Source organism: Chiloscyllium punctatum, chromosome 25 (genome assembly GCF_047496795.1).
Source record: "Chiloscyllium punctatum isolate Juve2018m chromosome 25, sChiPun1.3, whole genome shotgun sequence".
Lineage (NCBI taxonomy): Eukaryota > Metazoa > Chordata > Chondrichthyes > Orectolobiformes > Hemiscylliidae > Chiloscyllium > Chiloscyllium punctatum.
In genome coordinates this window covers 58914875-58937019 of record NC_092763.1, presented here as the reverse complement: position 1 = coordinate 58937019, position 22145 = coordinate 58914875, and the positions used below count along the sequence as shown (strand labels likewise).

Genomic DNA, 22145 nt, shown 5'->3' with positions numbered 1-22145 from the left:
CTGGACACAGTATTCCAGAACAGGTCTCACCAATGTCCTGTGCAACCTCAACCTGACTTCCCAACTCAAATGCCTAAGCCTCTTTAACTACCCTGTTTATATATGATGCAAACTTCAAATAATAATGTACCTACACCCGTCGGTCCCTCTATTCTACAACACTACCCAAGGCCACATAATTCATTGTAGAAGACCTACCCCTGTTTGTTGTCCCAAAATGCAATACCTCGCAGTTATCCATATTGAACTCCATCTGCCATTTTTTAACTCATTGACTTACTTGATCAAAATCCCTTTGTAATCTTAGAAAAAATTCATCACCAATTTTGGTGTCGCCCACAAACTTACTAACCATGCCTTTTACATAAATGATTTGGATGAGAATATAGATGAAAAACTAAAGAGAACCCAGATCGGATCCCTCTGAAACACCGCTGGTCAAAGGCCTCCAGTCTGAAAAGCATCCCTCCACTATCACACTCTGTCTCCTGCTGTTAAGCCAATGATGTGTCCAATCGGCAAACTCACTCTGAATCCCATGTAAACTAGTTTTACTAATCCCATGTAAACTAGTTTTACAACGCAGAACCTTGTCAAAGGCTTTACGAAAATCGAAATAAACAACATCTACTGATCTGCCATTGTCAATCTTTTCAGTAACTTCCTTAAAAAACTCAATCAAATTTGTGAGACAAAATTTTCCTCGCATAAAACCATGCATGTGTTTGTAAAATAATGAGAGGTATAGATAATGTCAATGGTAGTTGTCTTTTCCCTAGGATGGGGGATTTCAAGACTCGGGGACACATTTTTAAAACCACAAAACCAACCAGGCACAAAACCTCATCAATTTGTGTATCTCTAAAGGTTCATAAATTCTATCTTTTATAATGACCTCCAACAAGTTACCCACAACTGAAGTCAGACTCACGGGTTTACAGTTCCCCGGTTTCTCCTTACAGCCTTTCTTAAACAAAGGTACAATATTAGCCAAACTCCAGTCATCAGACACCTCACCCATAGTTATAGATGACGCAAATATTTCTGCAATGGATTTAGTATTTTCCTCCCTTGCTTCCCACAATATTCTGGGATACTGTAGAAGTCGTCTCCGATTTATCACCTTTATATTCTCTAAGACCTCCCAAACTCGCTCTTTTGTAATGTGAACTGTTTTTAAAACATCAAAGTATATTTCTCTGCATTCTCTAGGCTCCATTGCTTTCTCCAAAAAATCAGAGAAGGCTAACTAGAAATCAACCAGACAATAAATGACGCAAGATCTTGACAGCCAGCAAGTAGAATACAGAGAGCCAAAAATCAGCCACTCGGCCATACAACACACGGAGACCCATGCTGAATCTGACCTCACCACCCAGCCACTTCCCCCCCAAAAAAAACTGGATCCCTCACTCCCACCTCTCCACACACTATCCAATCCCTCCAGCGCCCGCAATAATGCATCCCATGCTCTCCATACCTCAACAAGAGGCATGTCTGAGCCATCACCTGACACACACACTGTCTGTTGTGGTTCTGTTCGCCGAGCTGCAAACGTTTCGTACCCTGTCTAGGTGACATCCTCAGTGCTTGGGAGCCTCCTGTGAAGCGCTTCTATGCTGTTTCCTCCGGCATTTATAGTAGTTTGAATCTGCCGCTTCCGGTTGTCAGTTCCAACTGTCCGCTGTAGTGGTCGGTATATTGGGTCCAGGTCAATGTGTTTATTGATAGAGTCTGTGGATGATTGCCATGCCTCTAGGAATTCCCCCGCTGTTCTCTGTTTGACTTGCCCTATAATGGTAGTGTTATCCCAGTCGAATTCATGTTGCTTGTCATCTGTGTGTGGCGCTACTAAGGATAGCTGGTCCTGTCGTTTCGTGGCTAGTTGGTGTTCATGGATGCGGATCGTTAGCTGACTTCCTGTTTGTCCTCTCCCATTCCTAGACGTGATGGTACAGAGAACACCGAACGGAGAATTCACCACAAAGGTTTACAGGAAAGCCACACACACAGACCAAGTCCTAAATTATGAAAGCAACCACTCCAACACACACAAATGAAGTTGCATCAAGACACTATTCAAAAGGGCCACAACACACTGCAGCACACCAGAACTGCAAAAAGAGGAAGAGGAACACCTATACAAGGTATTCGCCAAAAACGGATACCCTCGCAATTTCATCAACAGATGCCTAAGGGAGAGACAACGGAACGAGGACATGCCGCAACCCAAAGGACTAGCCACACTACCATACATCAGGAGCATTTCAGAACTGACAGCCAGACTACTGCGACCACTAGGACTCATAACAGCACACAAACCAACAGCCATTCTCAGACAACAACTCACCAGAACGAAGGACCCGATACCCAACATGAGCAAAACCAATGTAGTGTACAAAATCCCATGCAAGGACTGCACAAAACACTACACAGGACAAACAGGAAGACAGCTAACGATCTGTATCCATGAACACCAACTAGCCACGAAACAACACGACCAGCTATCCTTAGTAGCCACACACACAGATGACAAGCAACATGAATTCGACTGGGACAACACTACTATTATAGGGCAAGCCAAACAGAGAACAGCCAGGGAATTCCTGGAGGCATGGCACTCATCCACAGACTCTATCAATAAACACATCGACCTGGACCCAATATACTGGCCACTACAGCGGACAGCTGGAACTGACAACCAGAAGCAGCATAGACAGGCCACTATAAATGCCGGAGGAAACAGCACAGAAGCGCTTCACAGGAGGCTCCCAAGCACTGAGGATGTCACCTAGACAGGGGACGAAACGTTTGCAAGACAAATTCCCAGCTCGGCGAACAGAACCACAACAACGAGCACCCGAGCTACAAATCTTCTCCCAAACTTTAAACACACACTGTCTTTATATATACTTTTTAAAAAAAATATTCGTTGCTTTTACTATTTCTGTTGCCCAGATTTGGATTAATGCAGGTGAAAAGCAGTCACACTCATCTCAATACTGGAATGTCTCAACACACAAAAATTTTCTTTTTCTAAATTCCATCTACTGTGAAATAGAAGAAATGCCAGTCAACAAATTACAGATCAGTAAAGGCCTATTAAGCAAGGAAAAAGAAATTTTGCTGCAAGTCTCACAGAAAGCCTTTGTTCTAGCCACATAGTGATGGCTAACAATGACGTTTGTGTACTTTGAAGAAGAAACCCAATCACAAAAGTAAAATGATGTGTTCATCTGGTCATTTTCACAAAATATACATCAGCTATTTGATCCAATGTACCTGTGCTCATGTTTATACTCTACATAAAATACTCTCATTTCATTTTCCTTCAGTATATTTATAAATTTGTTTTTCTCTCATTTCTTCATCAGTTCGTATATCAGCCAAGTTATTTACTTGCCTATTTCCAGTGTAGTGATTCATGATTCTAATTTTTCTGCAAGAAGAGTATACTAATTTCTCCACTAATTTACTAACCATCTTGTAGTTATGGCTCCAGTTTTTGATTATTCCAGAAGTACATATTAAACTTGTCCAACCCACGAAATTTTAATTTCTTTCTGAGGATACCTTGAAGTCTTTTTCTTAACCCCAAACTTTCCTAGCAATGGAAATCTCTCAGATATGGTACCGTCCTTGTAAGTCATTGTACTTTCTCCAGTGTTTGATGACAATTTTATAATATGGAAGCCAGAAGTGCAGCCTGATTAAAGTCCAACACGAAGTTAACATAATATAATTACTTGTGAATTTGATAACCTTACAAATAAATCCCAGTGCTTTCTGAGCATTTCTTTCCTCCTTCTGAGGCAGTTTTTAATGGTTTGTTCTCCAGTATTTCAAATTCCCTTTACTCTTCTAACCCATTCAATTTAAAACAAAAATATTCTCTAATGTATAGGTAATGATTGTGTTTCTGACCAAAGTATCAATTTACCTATTATCTATAGTTAATGTATCACATAATTGCCTAGTTTGGCCAATGTTTACATGTACTCTTGTACTGTACTGTGTTGCATTCTTCCTCAGTGTTAGCTATATCTGTCAGTTTGGTATTATCTTCAAATGTTGATACTGTTGTTCATTCCTCAGTCAAATCATTAATCTAAATTATGAATACCAATGGCACCAAAACTGATCCATTTGGAACACAACTATTTAACCTTCCTCCAATCTGAATATTTATCCTTTACCCTAATCTTTGTGTTTTTTTTACTCAATATGCAATGTATTCAGCTTCCTGACTGCAAAACTTTCAGACTTTTATCATGAGGTAACCATATCAAAATGTCTTTTGAAAATCCATGTATATCACATACATAACGTTACCCATGTCTACTCTTTGCACTCTTTCATCTTTCAAACGAATTCAGGAGAATTAAATATTTTGTCATGACTGGTCACTAGTTTCTTTGAAATGGTTTTTCTCACTCGATATTTTATCAATTCTTTTAGCATGCTTTCAGTATCTTTAACATCACAGACACTAACTGCTTGTCCTATAATTTCCAGGTTTTGATCGAATTGGACTTTTATGGCAAAGAAGGAAGGCATTCAGCCCATCAAGTTAATGCTGCCTCACTGTACAGCAAACCAGTCCATGCCATTCTCTCCATCTCTATTTTCTCCTGAGTATATGTGATTCTATATCCAGACTTGATGTTTTAACCTCTTAAATTCTGTGATTTATTCAATATTGCATGCCGCAACTCTTTCGGTTTTCTGCACATCTTCTGGTAGCATCTAATTCATTATTTTCTTTATCAAAGTCTCAGGCACAGTAGTTATTGGTTCACCTGCCATTCTCCCACATTACCTTTGAGATTAACTTGTTCTTTCTTTACAGGCTGTATTCCTGTTTTAATTTTTCTTCTGTAACTTATACTTCATAAAATACAATTATTTCTTATGCTCTTTTAAAGTCTGATTTCAAAATTTGTCTTTGTGACTGTAATGACTGTGTCTTTTCGCTAACTGTTTTGAAAAACTGGGACGGAAATAAAAAACAGTGTTTTAAGATCCAGTGTTTGAAACGGTGGCTGCAGTTTTAAAGCAAGTAACCAGGCTTCATACGAGGCATTGTGTAAACAACTGTTTGAACAAGCAGCAATTGAAGTTTGAAACACATAGGATTTGGAGCATAGGGAATGTATAGGTTAAGCCTTTTTTGGAAACAAAAAGTTGACTGATCTATGGACGACTGACTAATTTTCAATGATAGAAACATTATGTCAGCCGACAACCGAGAGATTGGTTCTTAGAGAACTGAAAAGATTAGATCTGGGAACACATTACAGAGGGGGAAGCAATCAGCCCCAAGCTCAGGAGCAGTCTCTGTTCGCTGCAGCTAGAACGCAGTGTAAATCTGAAGAAAACCAATTTATCTATTCTGCAACAGTTATTGTAAAGTGTGACTTTTAACTGATAAGTTGGGCACTTTTTATAAGGGAACCAGCCAACTTGTGCTCCTTTGCAGTCGATGAATGTAACTAAAGAAAGATGTCTGAAACAAATAGCAGGCTAGCAGAAGAGTCATAATGATCATTTCATTAACACTACCGGGAACAAAGGCTATTGAATGGTCTGTCCAATTTTTTTGCCCTCTGCCAAAATCTATTTTCTACCCTGTTTGTTTGTCCATTTGTCAGTGTGTAAGGGGAAGTTTATAAGAGGGTTAGAATCTGATCAGTTGTAATAAATAGTAATTCTTGGTCAGTACAGAAATATGGTCTGTACTTTCTGTCAAGCTGGGTCTCAACGTTAGATAAGTTGGGAAACTTCGCTTTTTTTTTTAAAAAGTCTTTAACTTTTGGAATGAGTCAAGGAATAATAGGGCTTGAATTCGAGCACACTATCCCAGTGAGTAGTAATAGCCACCCAATGGGTTTTTGTTTTTAAAAGCTTCTCTCTTTCGTTCCTCGCATTTGTTATCTTTTAAGGCAGGATTAAAGTTAAAATTTTGATGTAAGTCGTCACTGCTATTGCTTAAGCAGGAGATGGGGAAATTCTATTTTGTTTGTTCATTATGTTACCTTGGATTAGCTGCATTGAGCAAATAGAGTCATAGAGATGTACAGCATGGAAACAGACCCTTTGGCCCAACCTGCCCATGCCGACCAGATATCCCAACCCAATCTAGTCCCACCTGCCAGCACCCAGCCCATATTCCTCCAAACCCTTCCTGTTCATATACCCACCCAAATGCCTCTTAAAATGTTGCAATTGTACCAGCCTCCACCACATCCTCTGGCAGCTCATTCCATACACGTACCACCCTCTGCGTGAAATAGTTGCCCCTTAGGTCTCTTTTATATCTTTCCCCTCTCACCCTAAACCTATGCCCTCTAGTTCTGGACTCCCCGCCCCAGGGAAAAGACTTTGTCTATTTATCCTATCCATGTCCCTCAAAATTTTGTAAACCTCTACAAGGTCACCCCTCAGCCTCCGACGCTCCAGGGAAAACAGCCCCAGCTTGTTCAGACTCTCCATGTAGCTCAAATCCTTCTACCCTGGCAACATCCTTGTAAATCTTTACTGAACCCTTTCAGGTTTCACAACATCTTTCCGTTTGGAAGGAGACCAGAATTGCACGCAATATTCCAAAAGTGGCCTAACCAATGCCCTGCACAGCCGCAACATGACCTCCCAACTCCTGTACTCAATACTGTGACCAATAAAGGAAAGCATACCAAACGCCTTCTTCACTATCCTATCTACCTGCGACTCCACTTTCAAGGAGCTATGAACCTGCACTCCAAGGTCTCTTTGTTCAGCAACACTCCCTAGGACCTTATCATTAAGTGTATAAGTCCTGCTAAGATTTGCTTTCCAAAAATGCAGCACCTCGCATTTATCTGAAATAAACTCCATCTGCCACTTCTCAGTCCATTGGCCTATCTGGTCCAGATCCTGTTGTAATCTGAGGTAACCCTCATCGCTGTTCACTACACCTCCAATTTTGGTGTCATCTGCAAACTTACAAACTGTACCTCTTATGCTCGCATCCAAAGCACTTACGCAAATGACAAAAAGTAGAGGACCCAGCACTGATCCTTGTGGCACTCCACTGGTCACAGGCCTCCAGTCTGAAAAACAACCCTCCACCACCGCCCTCTGTCTTCTACCTTTGAGCCAGTTCTGTATACAAATGGCGAGTTCTCCCTGTATTCTATGAGATCTAGCCTTGCTAATCAGTCGCCCATGGGGAACCTTGTGGAACGCCTTACTGAAGTCCATATAGATCACATCTACTACTCTGCCCTCATCAATCTTCTTTGTTACTTCTTCAAAAAACTCAATCAAGTTTGTGAGACATGATTTCCCACGCACAAAGCCATGTTGACTATCCCTAATCAGTCCTTGCCTTTCCAAATACACGTACATCCTGTCCCTCAGGATTCCCTCCAACAACTTGCCCACCACTGAGGTTAGACTCACCCTTCTTAAACAGTTGCACCACGTTTGCCAACCTCCAGTCTTCCAGCACCTCACCTGTGACTATCGATGATACAAATATTTCAGCAAGAGGCCCAGCAATCACTTCTCTAGCTTCCCACAGAGTTCTCGGGTACACATGATCAGGTTTTGGGGATTTATGCACCTTTAACCATTTCAAGACATCCAGCAATTCCTCCTCTGTAATCTGGACATTTTGCAAGATGTCACCATCTATTTCCCTACAGTCTATATCTTCCATATCCTTTTCCACAGTAAATACTGATGCAAAATATTCATTTAGTATCTCCCCCATTTTCTGTGGCTCCACACAAAGGCCACCTTGCTGATCTTTGAGGGGACCTATTCTCTCCCTAGTTGCCCTTTTGTCCTTAATATATTTGTAAAAACCCTTTGGATTCTCCTTAATTCTATTTGCCAAAGCTATCTCATATCCCCATTTTGCCCTCCTGATTTCCCTCTTAAGTATACTCCTACTTCCTTTATACTCTTGTAAGGATTCACTCAATCTATCCAGTCTATACCTGACATATGCTTCTTTCTTTTTCTAACCAAACCCTCAATTTCTTTAGTCATCCAGCATTCCCTATACCTACCGGCCTTCCCTTTCACCCTGACAGGAATATACTTTCTCTGGATTCTTGTTATCTCATTTCTGAAAACTTCCCATTTTCCAGCCGTCCCTTTACCTGTGAACATCTGCCTCCAATCAGCTTTCGAAAGTTCTTCCCTAATACCGTCAAAATTGGCCTTTCTCCAATTTAGAAGTTCAACTTTTAGATCTGGTCTATCCTTTTCCATCAATATTTTAAAACAAATAGAATTATGGTCGCTGGCTCCAAAATGCTCCCCCTCGACACCTCAGTCACCTGCCCTGCCTTATTTCCCACGAGTAGGTCAAGTTTTGCACCTTCTCTAGTAGGTACATCCACATACTGAATCAGAAAATTGTCTTGTACACACTTAACAAATTCCTCTCCATCTAAACCTTTAACACTATGGCAGTCCCAGTCAAAGTTTGGAGATGTCCACACTCAAATTCAAACTGAACCAGGATTGGAGTTGTCCAGTTTTAGTATGCATAGATTGATCTGCAGTTTGCAATATCAAAATTTGAGAAACTAATCATCATTTTAGGACCAGAGATAAGATACCTTTCAAAAATCTGCAAATAATCCTTTCATATCTCTAGCCTTTTACTAGGAATGTACATTAAGATGCACATAATTAACCTCCAATAATACTTATGTGCGTAAAAACCTTTACACACTAACCTACCTTAAACAATGAGTTATTGAAGTATTTTGTTCTACGTCAACTGAAAGATCCAAAAAATCTTCATCTTTACTACTAACCTGTAGAGAAAGAAAACACAACACTTAATCACAAAATATTAGTTAGAATTATTTCATGATTATTTTTGTACTGTACTTCCTTTGACAATGGAGAGGGGGTGAAAGGGTAGGAAGGTGATCCAGAGGAAATGCAAAGGGAAACCTACAAAAGGTTAAAAGGATAAAGGCAATATCTGATGCAGCACTACATCAGAACATGTCTAATACCAGTCATCCATCTGTAATGGATTATTCATTTCACCTCTGGCTACTTTCACTAATGTGTGGTTCTACAGAGCTGCTCCAGATCAAGTCAAATCCATAAAGTTGCAAATACCCAAAAAAATTACAGCAGATTTGGTACCAAGAACAGCAGCACAATTATGGGATTATTTTGGTAACAAAATGGTGAATTTAAGGCTCTACTTGTCCAGCACTGTTAGCAATTTCAGCGCACACTCATTATAGATTTCAACACTTTCCTTTGAAACTCACAGTTTCGCAATTAAGACACCTTGTTTCATTTGTTAGTGTTCCTTGAAATATTTCATGCACCCAGGTTGGTTCTGTTTTATCACTTTCCTCATTTTCCACATTGCCATTTTGCAGCTTGCCATTCTGCTTCTCTTGTTTCTTTTCCTCTTGTAATAGGTCAGCAATTGTGTTTAAAAGGTAGTTCAGAAACTCGTGTGCATCTTGTTGCATATAATTATCAAACAGTTCTGGAAACATCAAAAAGAGGGTATCAGTAACTGAGCAGACTTGAATTACATTTTGATCAACACCTGATTTCTTCAATTATATCACCACGAATCTTCCCTTTTATCTCAAAAAAAGGATAAAAGTAATTCCCATCATCCCCCAACAAAACAAGGAGCCATCTAAACTTATTCTTTGGGTCAACAGTTTACAAAGAGATGCGTGTTGCAGTACTACATCATATTGAAAAGAGAGAACATAAGTAAACTATGGAAATCTGTTTTTTGGATTTAAATTGCAATATTGCTATTACTGTCATATCAAAAGAGCATCAGAAGCAAAATTCATAGTTCATTATAAATTTTATCAATGCATCTACTTGAACAATTATTCTGCTGAAAAGTTTTAACCAACTTCTGCGCGAGGCACAGATTAACTAAAATGGAAATGGAAATGCACGGCTCAAACATTGGTGCGGGAAAAACAGGTTCTGATTCATGACACACTGGTACCAGTACTGAGGAAAGACAGTGTGGTTCCATTGGGATGGTCTTCATTTGAGTCATATTGGGAGCAGTGTCCTGTTCATATATTAGGGCTTTGGAAGGGGCTTTAAATTGGCAGGGAAGATGGTTCAAGTGAAGGTAACAATATAAAAAAAATCAAAATCAAACAAAAGAGCAGAGGTGCAAGAAAGTGAAGAGGCAAACATCAATCCAAGTGTGGCAAGAAAGGGTTGAAAATATATGCACAAGAGTGCAGCAGAATTTAGAATGAGCAAGTAAATGATGGTTAAAAAGTCAAAGTTTTAGATTCTTTATCTAAATCCATGCAGTATTTGTAATAAGATTAATGAGTTGATGCATAAGTAGAAATAAATGGATACAACTTTAAAGTTATTGTAGAGACATGGTCACAAAGCAAAGACTGGAATCTTAATATTCAAGGGTATTCGGGGCAAAAAGGAAAATGAGCTGGGGTTGCTTTGTCAGTAAATAAAAGCATCAGATTCGTGGCGAGTAGTGACATAGGTGTAATGAATTGTGATCCGGAATCGAGTGCAAGTAACGAACAGCAAGAGGAAACATTACTGGTACAAGTCATCTATAGGTCCTCAAAGAGTTGATTCGCGGTTGGATAAACTGTATAAACTGGGATGTAACAGAGACATATAAGGATGACAATTATCATGGGTGATTTTAATCTGCATCGCGACTGGATAATCAGATATGGAATGGTACCATTGGAGACAAATTTGTAGAGTATATCAGGGACTGCTTCTTATAGTATATTGCAGAACCTACCCAGGGCCAGATTATTTTCGATCTTGTAATGTGTAACGAGGTAGGATTAATCCATTTTTTTTCAACTTGAGAGCAGCAATGGCCTACTTCTGCTCATACGTCTAACATTCTTAAGCTCTTAAATCCAAAACCTTCAAAAGCATGTCTTTTGCCCCATAATATTAAACTTCTGTTTTGTTAGCAGTTCTTTCTATCCAACCTAACTTATAGTCACTTAATTATGGTATTAAAGTAGGCCACACTTTAATTCAAAAACTGCTTCAATATTCAAAGATTTAAAATGTTGAAATTAAAGACACTCAAGGCATATACGGACAGTACAATCGATGTTAGTGCAGGTTTTAAAAACAAACAGGATTTTGACTCCACAGTTCAACAATTTGAGCAAAATATTCCTACAATTATTTCCACTGCACATCAATTCAACATGCTTCTAGTTTTGAACTCTAATAACGTTAACATTTAGCTTTAACATCGGTCATGCATTACAAAAAGTAGAAAATGTCCGCATTACCATTTTCTTTTCTTAACCTTGAAATGAATTTCTTAGGTGGTATCACACCAACTTTCTTTTTCTGCGTTGCTATACTATTAAAGAGGTCAGATAGGCATGTGAGTAGATTTTCCTTCTTCCTGGGCTGCACCTTGTACGCCAAAACCTTTTCCCGAAATGGCCGACAGAAGTAAAGTGCTTGCAAAACTGAATTGCAATAGCATGTATTGCCAAACTAGCAAAGTTAAAAAACAATCAAAAACGTATAGTAAGGAATATGGAAGTAGTAATGTCATTTTTTTCTCACTGCTCGAGTGACGCTTTCAGATTATATTAAATCAGCTGATTCATCCTACTGAATTCAAGTCAGTAAGCCTGAAAGAATTCAGCAGCACGTGAACAAATATACATATTTTTAAAATCGAAAGAAACATCTTTAATCACAATTGCCAAAACATGCAGGAAACAATGCTGAGATATTAGTTTCACTTCACATTTTTTACACAAGCTATTGATGTTTCTAAAAGTTTGCTATTAAACTTAAATTATACCTATCATGATTAAAGAATATTTCAGGTTCATGAGGCCAGTTTGAAAAACCTGTGCCTGCATTTAGAGTATTTGAACCCGATGGACTTTACAAATTCAGACAAGATGAATAATCAATGTAAGAGGAAATTATGTATTAATTTTGGCTTAATCTATACAATTCCAATAGGGTGTGGTTCCTTATTTCTAGAATATTGTCCAAAAAGGTTTTAGATTACTACAATCTTACAACAGATTTCGAAGACTTCTTGAAGAGTTGATGAATAACAAAGTTTCAGGTTCAGATGCATTTGCTTTTCTCTTGTTTGTTTTATTTTTCCAATCTCTATGCTCTTCATTGCCGGCTATGCAGAACTGGATGTTATATCTACTCCTCCTTCACACGTGTAATTAGATCAGTTACTTTGCGAAAAGCTCTGATCAAGACAGATGCATGAAAGTATGCTCACTTGGAACTAGGATTAGTATTTTAAAAGGGGCTATAACTGGGTGAACAGATCACTAAATTTCTATGTTACAACTTCTAAGTATGGATGTTATATCTTCAATTGGAAAGGGATTTCCAAACTTGTCAGAATTATGCATTTGTATTTTCCTATTTGGAATTTTTACTATTGTACCAGTTTGCTTCCACTGTTATGAAGTAGGCATCACCTGATCCAATATAATTTCAACAATTTGAAAAGAAAAAATTATTAGAAATAGGACTGGAACTCATTTTTGAAATGGCTAAAGGGAATGCTAGTTTGAAGACTGATTCAGAAGACATGAGCAGTAACTTACATTGACCAAGCCAAAGTAATGTTCATTTACTGGAAACTGTTCCGGCCCAATCTCTTTCTCCAAAGCAGAGGCATTGGCGCCCTAAAAACAGAAAGACAAAGGAGAGATGGTCAAGAGAATCACCAAAGGAATTTATGTTTTAGTATAAGATTCACGCTATTTCAGAAACTAGTTGAGATCGTTTTATATTTAAAAAGCTTTCTATTCACATCAAAGGATACAGTCATGTTCTTGCTGTAGCAGTAGTTTTATATTGAAAATGTCAAATTTAGACAAGAGTAACAGGGCAACTTCCAGGGACAACATAAAAGCATGAAATGTGAGGGAGGAGAAGTTTTAAAAATTCCATTACCCCTGCAATGTATGGTGGATCTATTGAGGCAGCTGTACTGCACACAACAATTAGGTGTAGGCCATTGAAGCGCAGAGCAGTCACAAAAGCTTAAAATGTATTTGGCGAAAGTGAGGACTGCAGATGCTGGAGATCAGAGTTGAGTGTGGTGCTGGAAAAGCACAGCAAGTCAGGCAGCATCCAAGGAGCAGGAGAATTGACATTTTGGGCAAAAGCCCTTCAACAGGAATTCCTGATGAAGGGCTTTTGCTCGAAATATCGATTCTCCTGCTCTTCAGATGCTGCCTGACCTGCTGTGCTTTTCCAGCACCACATTCTTGACACTTAAAATGTATTAGGTAAAAACAAGGACTGCAGATGCTGGAAACCAGAGTTGAGATTAGAGTGGTGCTGGAAAAGCACAGCAGGTCAGGCAGCATCTGAAGAGCAGGAGATTCGATGTTTCGGGCAAAAGCCCTTCATCAGGAATAGAGGCAGGGTGCCTGCAGAGAAGAGAGATAAATGAGGGGGATGGGTGTGGGGAGAAAGTAGCATAGAGTACAATAGGTGAATGGGGGTGGGGATGGAGGTGATAGGTCTGAGAGGAGGGTGGAGCGGATAGGTGGAAAGGAAGCTAGGCAAGTAGGACAGGTCATGGGGAAATGCATGTGCTCATGCAAAGTCAACTCAATGTCAGGATGTACCTATGCAGCAAGCCACGCTGACATCAAATACCAAAAGGAAATGCCTTTACTTTGAGTTTAAAACCAGTGAGATGCCTCACTTCCACTCAAATACAGTGACAAGTCAGAATGCAAAGCTAATTCCAAGGTTATACTGGCATTATTAATTACAAATTACTCAATGGCAATATAAATCTCAGCTTCCAGCCTCTTGCTGATGACTAAATTCAAGGATTTGGAGATCCATTAATTGCAGCAATGAAGCCCAGCTGTTAAATAGCTTTGAATATTTTGTAGTAGACAAGCAGGAGGCTGGAGGAACACAGCGAGCCAGGCAACATCAGGAGGTGGAGAGGAGTCAACATTTCATATATAACCCTGCTTCAGGAAAGGGGGTGGGGGTAGGGCGAGCTGCAGATAAAGGGAGGGTGGGGGGAGAGTCAGAATGGCGAGGTAGTGATAGATGAATATAGATTGTGGGTATGAGAATATAGATTGCGGGTATGACCTGGTTGGTCGATGAGAGGAATGAATCCGGTTGGTAGCTGGAAGGAAGGGTCGGTAGGAGGAATGGAAGGGGAGGAGGTGGGGCTGGAGAGGGAGTTGGGGAATGGATAGGAAGTTTCTCTGAAATTGGAGAACTCAATGATAAGACCTCCGGGCTGTAGACTGCCCAGGCAAAACATAAGGTGTTGTTCCTCCAATTTGCGATCTGATTCACTGTGGCAATGGAGGAGGCCAAGGATAGACATGTTTGAGAGTGAGTGGGAGGGGAATTGAAATGGGCCCTGACCTCCTCCATTGCCACAGTGAATCAGACAGTACCTCCTCTATTGCGTAGGTGCGTTTGTGTGTAGATTGTGGTGGTAATGTGTAGTAGAAACAGAATACCACAGGTGGATATATAAATGATGTGATATATAAATTTATATATCAATACACTGTGTTAGAGTGAGAGCAGCAGCTTTAATCCATCATCTTGGTTTTCAACCTCTACTTCTGTCCACAAAGTGTTAATAAGAATTGAAAGAAGATGTTTCCTTGGGCAATAAAGGGCCAAAGCTTTTTCACTATCCTGGTTGTAGTGAAGTGGTCTAAAAGATGCTTACAAAACAAAAATGTGATTACTACTTAAAATGGGAAATAAATGAAAAAGGGAATAAAAATGACTTCGTTTTATTTTGTTACAACTTTCATGCTAAAGTACATAAAAAACTACTCAACAGAACTTGCGTCCTCCTTCTTTATGCAGTACTGCTGTTTTCAAACATTGCAAATATACACACTCACCAAAAGGACCTGGTTTCAAAAGTTGCTAATGCTGCTATACTTGAGCTGAAGCACTGCAAAATCAATAAATGTTCCTAAAGATGATGAGAGTTCTGCCATTGCATACCACATCAAAAGATACGTGCATTTTATAGGTCTATTCAGCAGCAACTATTGGGAGCTGTCATTCCAGATGATCCCCAAGCAGCTCAGGTATAACTACGCACTATGGAGTAAGACTTCAGGCAAGGAAATGAAAATCCCTTCTGTATTTGGATGCAAATTCCTCTTAGTTAAAAGAAACTAATATCTAGGTCTGGTTTCAAAATCATTTTTAATGGTTTAATACTTAAACACAATAAGTAGCTCACTGAGGCTCAAACTCCTTGTAGCTCTTTGCAGTATAAAACCAACATTCACTGAGTATTTAACCACACTAATTTTTAAAGCAATAGATATTTAGTGCCATGCTCAATTTAAAGAAACTTTTCACATCAGTGATTTCAAATTACATTGAAATGTCCAATAAGAAATATGAATATTATTAAATATTGTTGCTTTCAGTAAGCTATTAATAAGGAACAATATGATTTACTACCATCTAAATTGACAAACCAACCAACTTGCCATTTTTCACATTGGCGATACCTCAGGTCCAGTACCATTTAATTTAGTGGAAATATAGGATTGTTTTAAGGACTGCCTTTCATGATTCCACTGTTATTGATTAGGCTCACTGGATTACAGTGACAGAATAAATTATGTTAATGAAGGTCCATGTTTCTCTTTAATAAATCAATGTTTTGGAGATCAAACAAGCATATATAGCCAACAGAATTCTATATAGAAATCTTCTGATCAAAGACTGAATGTCTATCTTCCCGTTTTTAAAAATTTCGTTGGGGGTTCTGGGCGTTGTTGACTAGGTCTGCATTTATTGCCAATCCCTAATTGTCCAAAGGGTAATTGTTCTAAAAGTCAACCACATTGCTGTTGGTCTGGAGTCATATGTAGGCTAAACCAGGTAAAATTTGCAGTTACCTTCTTTAAAAGACGTAAGTGAACCATGGCGAGATTGAACTTAGGTCCCCAGAATGTTATCTGAGTCCAGTAGTAAAAGCACTAGAAAACCACTTCTCCAAGCTCATCAGTCTGTAAAGTGGCAACATTATTCACATACAAGGAGGCTTTGACCTGAATGATGCACTACTGGTGATCGTCACCTACTTAATACCCACATCTTTCCCAATAGACTCAGTAAGTGGCTCCAGTCAGTACATGAACAAGACAGAGGGCGCTCGTAAGAACTGACTAAGGAAGAAGTCACCATGAAAAAGAGAAGTGGATTGTAGAGGTCCTGCTGCTCATCAGGAAAAAGAGCATTCAAACAGAGGCACTGGTGAGAAATGACCAAGGAGGATTCTGGGAGAGGTTGGTTCAGTCGCCAAAACTGAGAAAAGAATCATGGACATAGGCTTGGCTGTTCAGGAACCAGTTTGCAGACTGAATAAGTAGCATCTGGAGAGAGATAAAATATTCTACACTTTTACGGTCTGCTCGGAATAGAAAGGAGTGAGAGACCTGCATTTGGTGACTAGTGGATTAGGTTGTGTAATCAGTTCCTGGTGTGTAGTTGATAAGGTTCAAAATAGCAGGAGAACTTGGCCCTGGGGAATACTTGCCTGCAATTTGTGGGGAATCAGGGGCACTTCCAATGTCTGACGAGATAGATAGGAGGTACGTTCAGCTGCAGCTCCTGACTTGTGCATGGAGCATCCATGAGGCTGAGAATGTTGTGGATAGCACATTCAAGATCACAGCACCTGTAAGGGCTACACAGATAGAAAAGTGTTGGGTGACCACCAGGAAGAGGAGTAAGCATGGGTGAGGCAGGACAGGTGTCTGCTGTGGCCACTGCCCTGTCAAAAAAGGTATACTGTTCTGGATAGTGTTGAGGGATGCCCTTTCAAAGGAAAGCAGCAGCCAAGTCAGTGACCTTGGGTTCACGTTGTGCTACATGTAACCCTGCCACACTGTTCTATATTTGTGAAATCTTCCTTACTACCCTGTTTTGACAACCTGCCCTGTTATGATCTCTCTATCTTAATTAGTTTGAGGAGTTTTGGATTACTTGCTACTTTGGTTAGACCCTCGGCATGCGGTTTTTACGCCAAATGGCTGGAATAACATGATCAGCATATCTCCAGCACCATCTTATTTTTAATTGTTTGTAATTATCTTTCTGCCTTAGTTAAACGGATCATAGGTCATCCCTTCACATGCTATTCAGCTGTTGATACTTTACTTAAACCGTCTGAAATTTTTGATCACTTGCAGAGACTTGTTATTCAGCCTGTCGACACTCCACTCACACCATTTGTATGATCTTTTGATCTCTCCGAGTAATGATTCTGTGCCTGTGTACTTCTCTTCACTTCACCTGATGAAGCAGCAGCGCTCCGAAAGCTTCTAATTCAAATAAATCTGTTGGACTATAACCTGGTGTTGTGAGACTTCTGACCCCAGTCCAAAGTCGGCACCTCCACATCACATTTATAAGGAGCAGGAGGATAGCTAGGCAAAGGGTAGGTCAACTCAAGGACAATGATGGGGATTTATGCGTGGAGCTGGAGGAAGTGAGTGACGTCCTTAACAAATACTTTGCATCAGTGTTCAAAGGAAAAGGACATGGTAGATGTTGAGTCTCAGGAGGGGTGTGTTGATATTCTAGGGAATGTCAACATGGAAAAGGTGGCATTGGGCGTTTTGAAAAGCATTCAGGTAGATAAACCCGCCAGGTCCTGATAGGATCTATTCCAGAATGCTAAGAGAGGTGGGTGAAGAAATTGTAGTGATCTTGTGTGAAATTTTTGTAACTTCTTCAGGCATAGGAGACAACCCAAAGAACTGAAGGATAGTCAAAATTGTTCCTTTGTTTAAGAAGGGCAACAGGAATAATCAGGAAATTACATGGTGGTGAGCTAGATATCAGTGGTAGAGAAAAGTATTGGAGAAGATTCTTAGAGTCATAGATGTACAGCATGGAAACTGACCCTTCAGTCCAACTTGTCTGCCAACAAGTTATATATCTAACCTAATCTAGTCCCATTTGCCAGCACTTGGCCCACATCCCTCTAAACCTTTCCTTTTCATATACCATCCAGATGTCTTTTAAATGCTGTAATTATACCAGCCTCCACCATTTCTTCTGGCAGGACATCCCATACACTTAACACCCTCTGTGAGAAAAATTTGCCGCTTAGGTCTCTTTTATATCTCTCTCCTCTCACCCTAAATCTATGCCCTCTCGTTCTGGACTCCCCAAACCCAAGGAAAAAAACCTTGTGTCTATTTATCCTATCCTTGCCCCTCATAATTTTATAAACCTCTATAAGGTCACCCCTCAGCCTCCGATGCTCCAGGAAAACAGCCCCGACATACTCAGCCTCTCTTTATAGTTCAAATCCTCTAACCCTGGCAACATTCTTGTAAATCTTTTCTGAACCCTTTCCAGTTTCACAACATCTTTCCAATAGGAAGGAGAACAGAAATGCACACGATATTCCAAAAGTAGCCTAACCAATGTCCTATACAGCCGCAACATGACCTCCCAACTCGTGTACTTAATACTCTGAACCATAAAGGAAAGCATACCAACCACTTTCTTCACTATCCTATCTACCTGCGACTACTTTCAAGGAATTATGAATCTGCACTCCAAGGTCTCTTTGTTCAGCAACACTCCCCAGGACCTTACCGTTAAGTCCTGCTTTTCCAAAATGCAGCGCCTTGCATTTATCTAAATTAAACTCTATCTGCCACTCCTCAGGCCACTGGGCCATTTTTATTTTTATTCGCTCATGGGGTGAGGCCATTGCTGGATAGGCCAGCATTTATTACCCATCCCTAATTCCCCAGAGGGCAATTACGACTACATTGCTGTGGGTCTCAACTCACATGTAGGCCAGACCAGGTAAGAATTGCAGTTTCTTTCCCTGAAGGACAGTAGCCAACCAGGTGGATTTTTCCAACAATCAACAATGGGTTCATAGGCATCATCATTAGACTCTTAATTCCAGATTTTATTCTTGAATTCAAATTCCACCATCTCATGTGATGGGATTCGAACCCATGTCCCCAGAACATGACCTGGGTCTCTGGATTAATAGTCTAGCGATAATACTACTAATTGCCTCCCCATTTAGAGTCATAGAGATGTACAGCACGGAAACAGACCTTTTGGTCCAACTTGTCCATGCCGACCAGATATCCCAGTCTAGTCCTGCCTGTCAGCACCCGGCCCATATCCCTCCAAACGCTTCCTATTCATAGATCCATCCAAATGCCTTTTAAATGTTGCAATTGTACGAACCTCCACACTTCCTCTGGCAGCTCATTCCATACACATACCACTTTCTGCAAGAAAGGGTGGTCTCTTATATCTTTCCCTTCTCACACTAAACCTATGCCCTCTAGTTCTGGACTCACCCACCCCAGGGAAAAAGACTTTGTCTATCCATCCTATCTATGCCCCTCATGATTTTATAAACTTCTATATGGTCACCCCTCAACTGGCTCAAAGGTAGACGGTGGTGGTGGAGGGTTGTTTTTCAGACTGGAGGCCTATAGACTGGAGGCCTGTGACCAGTGGAGTGCCACACGGATCAGTGCTGGGTCTACTACTTTTTGTCATTTATATGAATAATTTGGATGTGAACATAAGAGGCATAGCTAGCATGTTTGCAGATGACACCACAACTGAAGTGTAGTGGACAGCAAAGAAGGGCACCTCAGACTACAACGAGATCTTGATCAGATGGGCCAATAGGCTGAGAAGTGGCAGATGGAGTTTAATTCAGATAAATGTGAGGTGCTGCATTTTGGAAAAGCGAATCTTAGCAGGACTTATACACAATGGTAAGGTCCTGGGGAGTGTTGCTGAACAAAGAGACCTTGGAGTGCAGGTTCATTGAAAGTGAAGTCACAGGTAGATAGGATAGTGAAGGCAGAGTTTGGTATGCTTTCCTTTATTGGTCAGAGTATAGAGTACAGGAGTGGGGAGGTCATGTTGCAGTTGTACAGGACATTGGTTAGGCCAGTTTTGGAATATTGCATGTTGATCAAGATCCCGTTGTACTGAGGTAACCTTCTTTGCTGTCCACTACACCTCCAATTTTGGTGTCATCTGCAAACTTACTAACTATACATCCTATTTTCACATCCAAATCATTTATATAAATGATGATTCTTAGGGATAGGGTTTATTCACATTGAAAAATACAGACTTACTAGGGGTAGATAGCATGGCCTTGTGCAGGAAAGGACTCTCAAATTTGCTAAGAGCTTTTTGAGGATGTGACAAAGATGATTGATGAAGTCAGTGTAGTAGATGTTGTCAATATGGACTTTAGCAAGGCCTTTGACAAGTTCCTTAATGGAAGGCTGATACAAAAGGTGAAATCTCAAAAGGGATCTGTGGTGATCTGGTAAGATGGATACAGGACTCAGAGTAGGTGAAAGGGTTCTTTGCAGATTGGAGATCTGTGACCAGAGATGTTCCACGAGGATCAGTGCTGGGATCCTTGTTGCTTGTAATAGATATAATTAATTTGCAGGAAAATGAAATTGGCTTGATTAGTAAGTTTGGAGATGACACAAAGTTTGGAGGAGTTGTGGATAGGGAGAAGGATTGCCACAGAATACACCAGGATATACATCGATTAGAGTCTTGGATGGAGTAATAGCAGATTGAGTTAAGATTAGATTAGATTCCCTACAGTGTGGAAACAGGTCCTTCAGCCCAACAAGTCCACACCGACCCTCTGAAGAGAAACCTACCCAGACCCATTTCCCTCTGATTAATGCATCTAACACTATGGGCAATTTAGCATGGCCAATTCACCTGACCTGCACATCCTTGGACTGTGGGAGGAAACCAGAGCACCTGGAGGAGACCCGCACAGACATGGGGAGAATGTGCAAATTCCACACAGATGATCACCCAAGGCTGAATCGAATGAGAGGCAGCAGTGGTGACCACTGAGCCACCATGCTGTAAGGGATGCATTTTGGAAGATCTAATGCAGGAGGGAAGTATATAGTAAATGACAGAACCCTTAACAGCATCAACAAACAGAGGGGTCTAAGCGTACAGTTCCACAGATTCCTGAAAGTGACAACTTAAGTGGAAAAAGTGGTCAAGACAGCATATGGCATGTTTGCCTTCATCAGTCAGGGCACAGAGTATACAAATTGGCAAGTCAAGTTGCACTAGTATAGAACTTTGGTCAGGCTACATTTGGAATACTCTGTACAGTTCTGATCGCTATATTACCAGAAGGATTTGGAGGCTATGGAAAAGGTACAGAAATGATTTACCAGGATGTTGCCTGGTTTGGAGGGTATTAACAATTGGACAAACTTGGTTTGTTTTCACTTGAACAAAGGATGAGGAGCAACCTGATAAAAATTCACAAAATTAGAAGAATAAATAGAATGGGTAATCAGACCCTTTTTCCCATGGTAGAAATGTCAATTACCAAAGGACATAGATTTAAGATTAAAAAAAAGGGTGGGGGTGGGGGTAGGGGTGGAGTTTAAAGGAGCTGAGGGGGCAGTTTTTTTTAAACACAGTAGATGGTAAGTGCCTGGAATGCACTGCCAGAGAAGGTGGCAGAGGTGGATACAATATTAAGCGTTTAAAAGGCATCTTGACAGATATACAAATAGGTAGGAATAGAGGGATACAGACAACAATAGGCAGCAAATTTTTTAATTTGGAAAGGCATTATGGGTCGGAACAGTCTTGGTGGGCCAAATGGCCTGTTCCAGTGCTGTCATGTTCTTTGTTCTTAAAACAGGACAAAGAGAATAACCCTGCCTGATTCCAGGTCGGAAAACTTTACAATTTCCACCTACTGTTCGAAAATGCACGCAGCTACAGCAGTTGGATTCAGGCACAGATACACTGCACAAATCTCATTTTGAAGAGTGATATTCTCTTGGTCCAAGCTAATGAGGCAGGAATCCTTCCTGCTGTCATGAACATCACCTCACAATATTATGAGATATGACACCTATTGGAGATCTTCATGCTGGATGCAGTCTAGGTCTGATGGGGTACATTCACTCCATAGCAGACTTGACTCCTCTTTCAAATACATACACCCTCTCTCTCACACACACAGCCATGGACACAGACACAGACACACTCTCTCTCTCTCTCTCTCAGACACAGACACA

General features: G+C 40.4%; 1 protein-coding gene across 3 annotated transcripts in view; it reads right to left on the bottom strand.

Annotated features, from left to right (window-relative positions):
* Window positions 1–22145, bottom strand: part of LOC140495970 (ubiquitin carboxyl-terminal hydrolase 12-like) — a 69160-nt gene that overhangs the window by 29705 nt on the left and 17310 nt on the right. For 2 of the 3 annotated variants that reach the window (XM_072595326.1, XM_072595325.1), the window contains exons 3-6: window positions 12621–12701; window positions 11310–11523; window positions 9288–9514; window positions 8737–8813 (exon numbers count right to left, since the gene is read on the bottom strand). In XM_072595326.1, coding sequence (XP_072451427.1) covers window positions 8737–8813; window positions 9288–9514; window positions 11310–11523; window positions 12621–12701 — 599 coding nt within the window. The remainder of the gene's footprint in view (window positions 1–8736; window positions 8814–9287; window positions 9515–11309; window positions 11524–12620; window positions 12702–22145) is intronic. The other variant, XM_072595327.1, reaches the window with a different exon arrangement.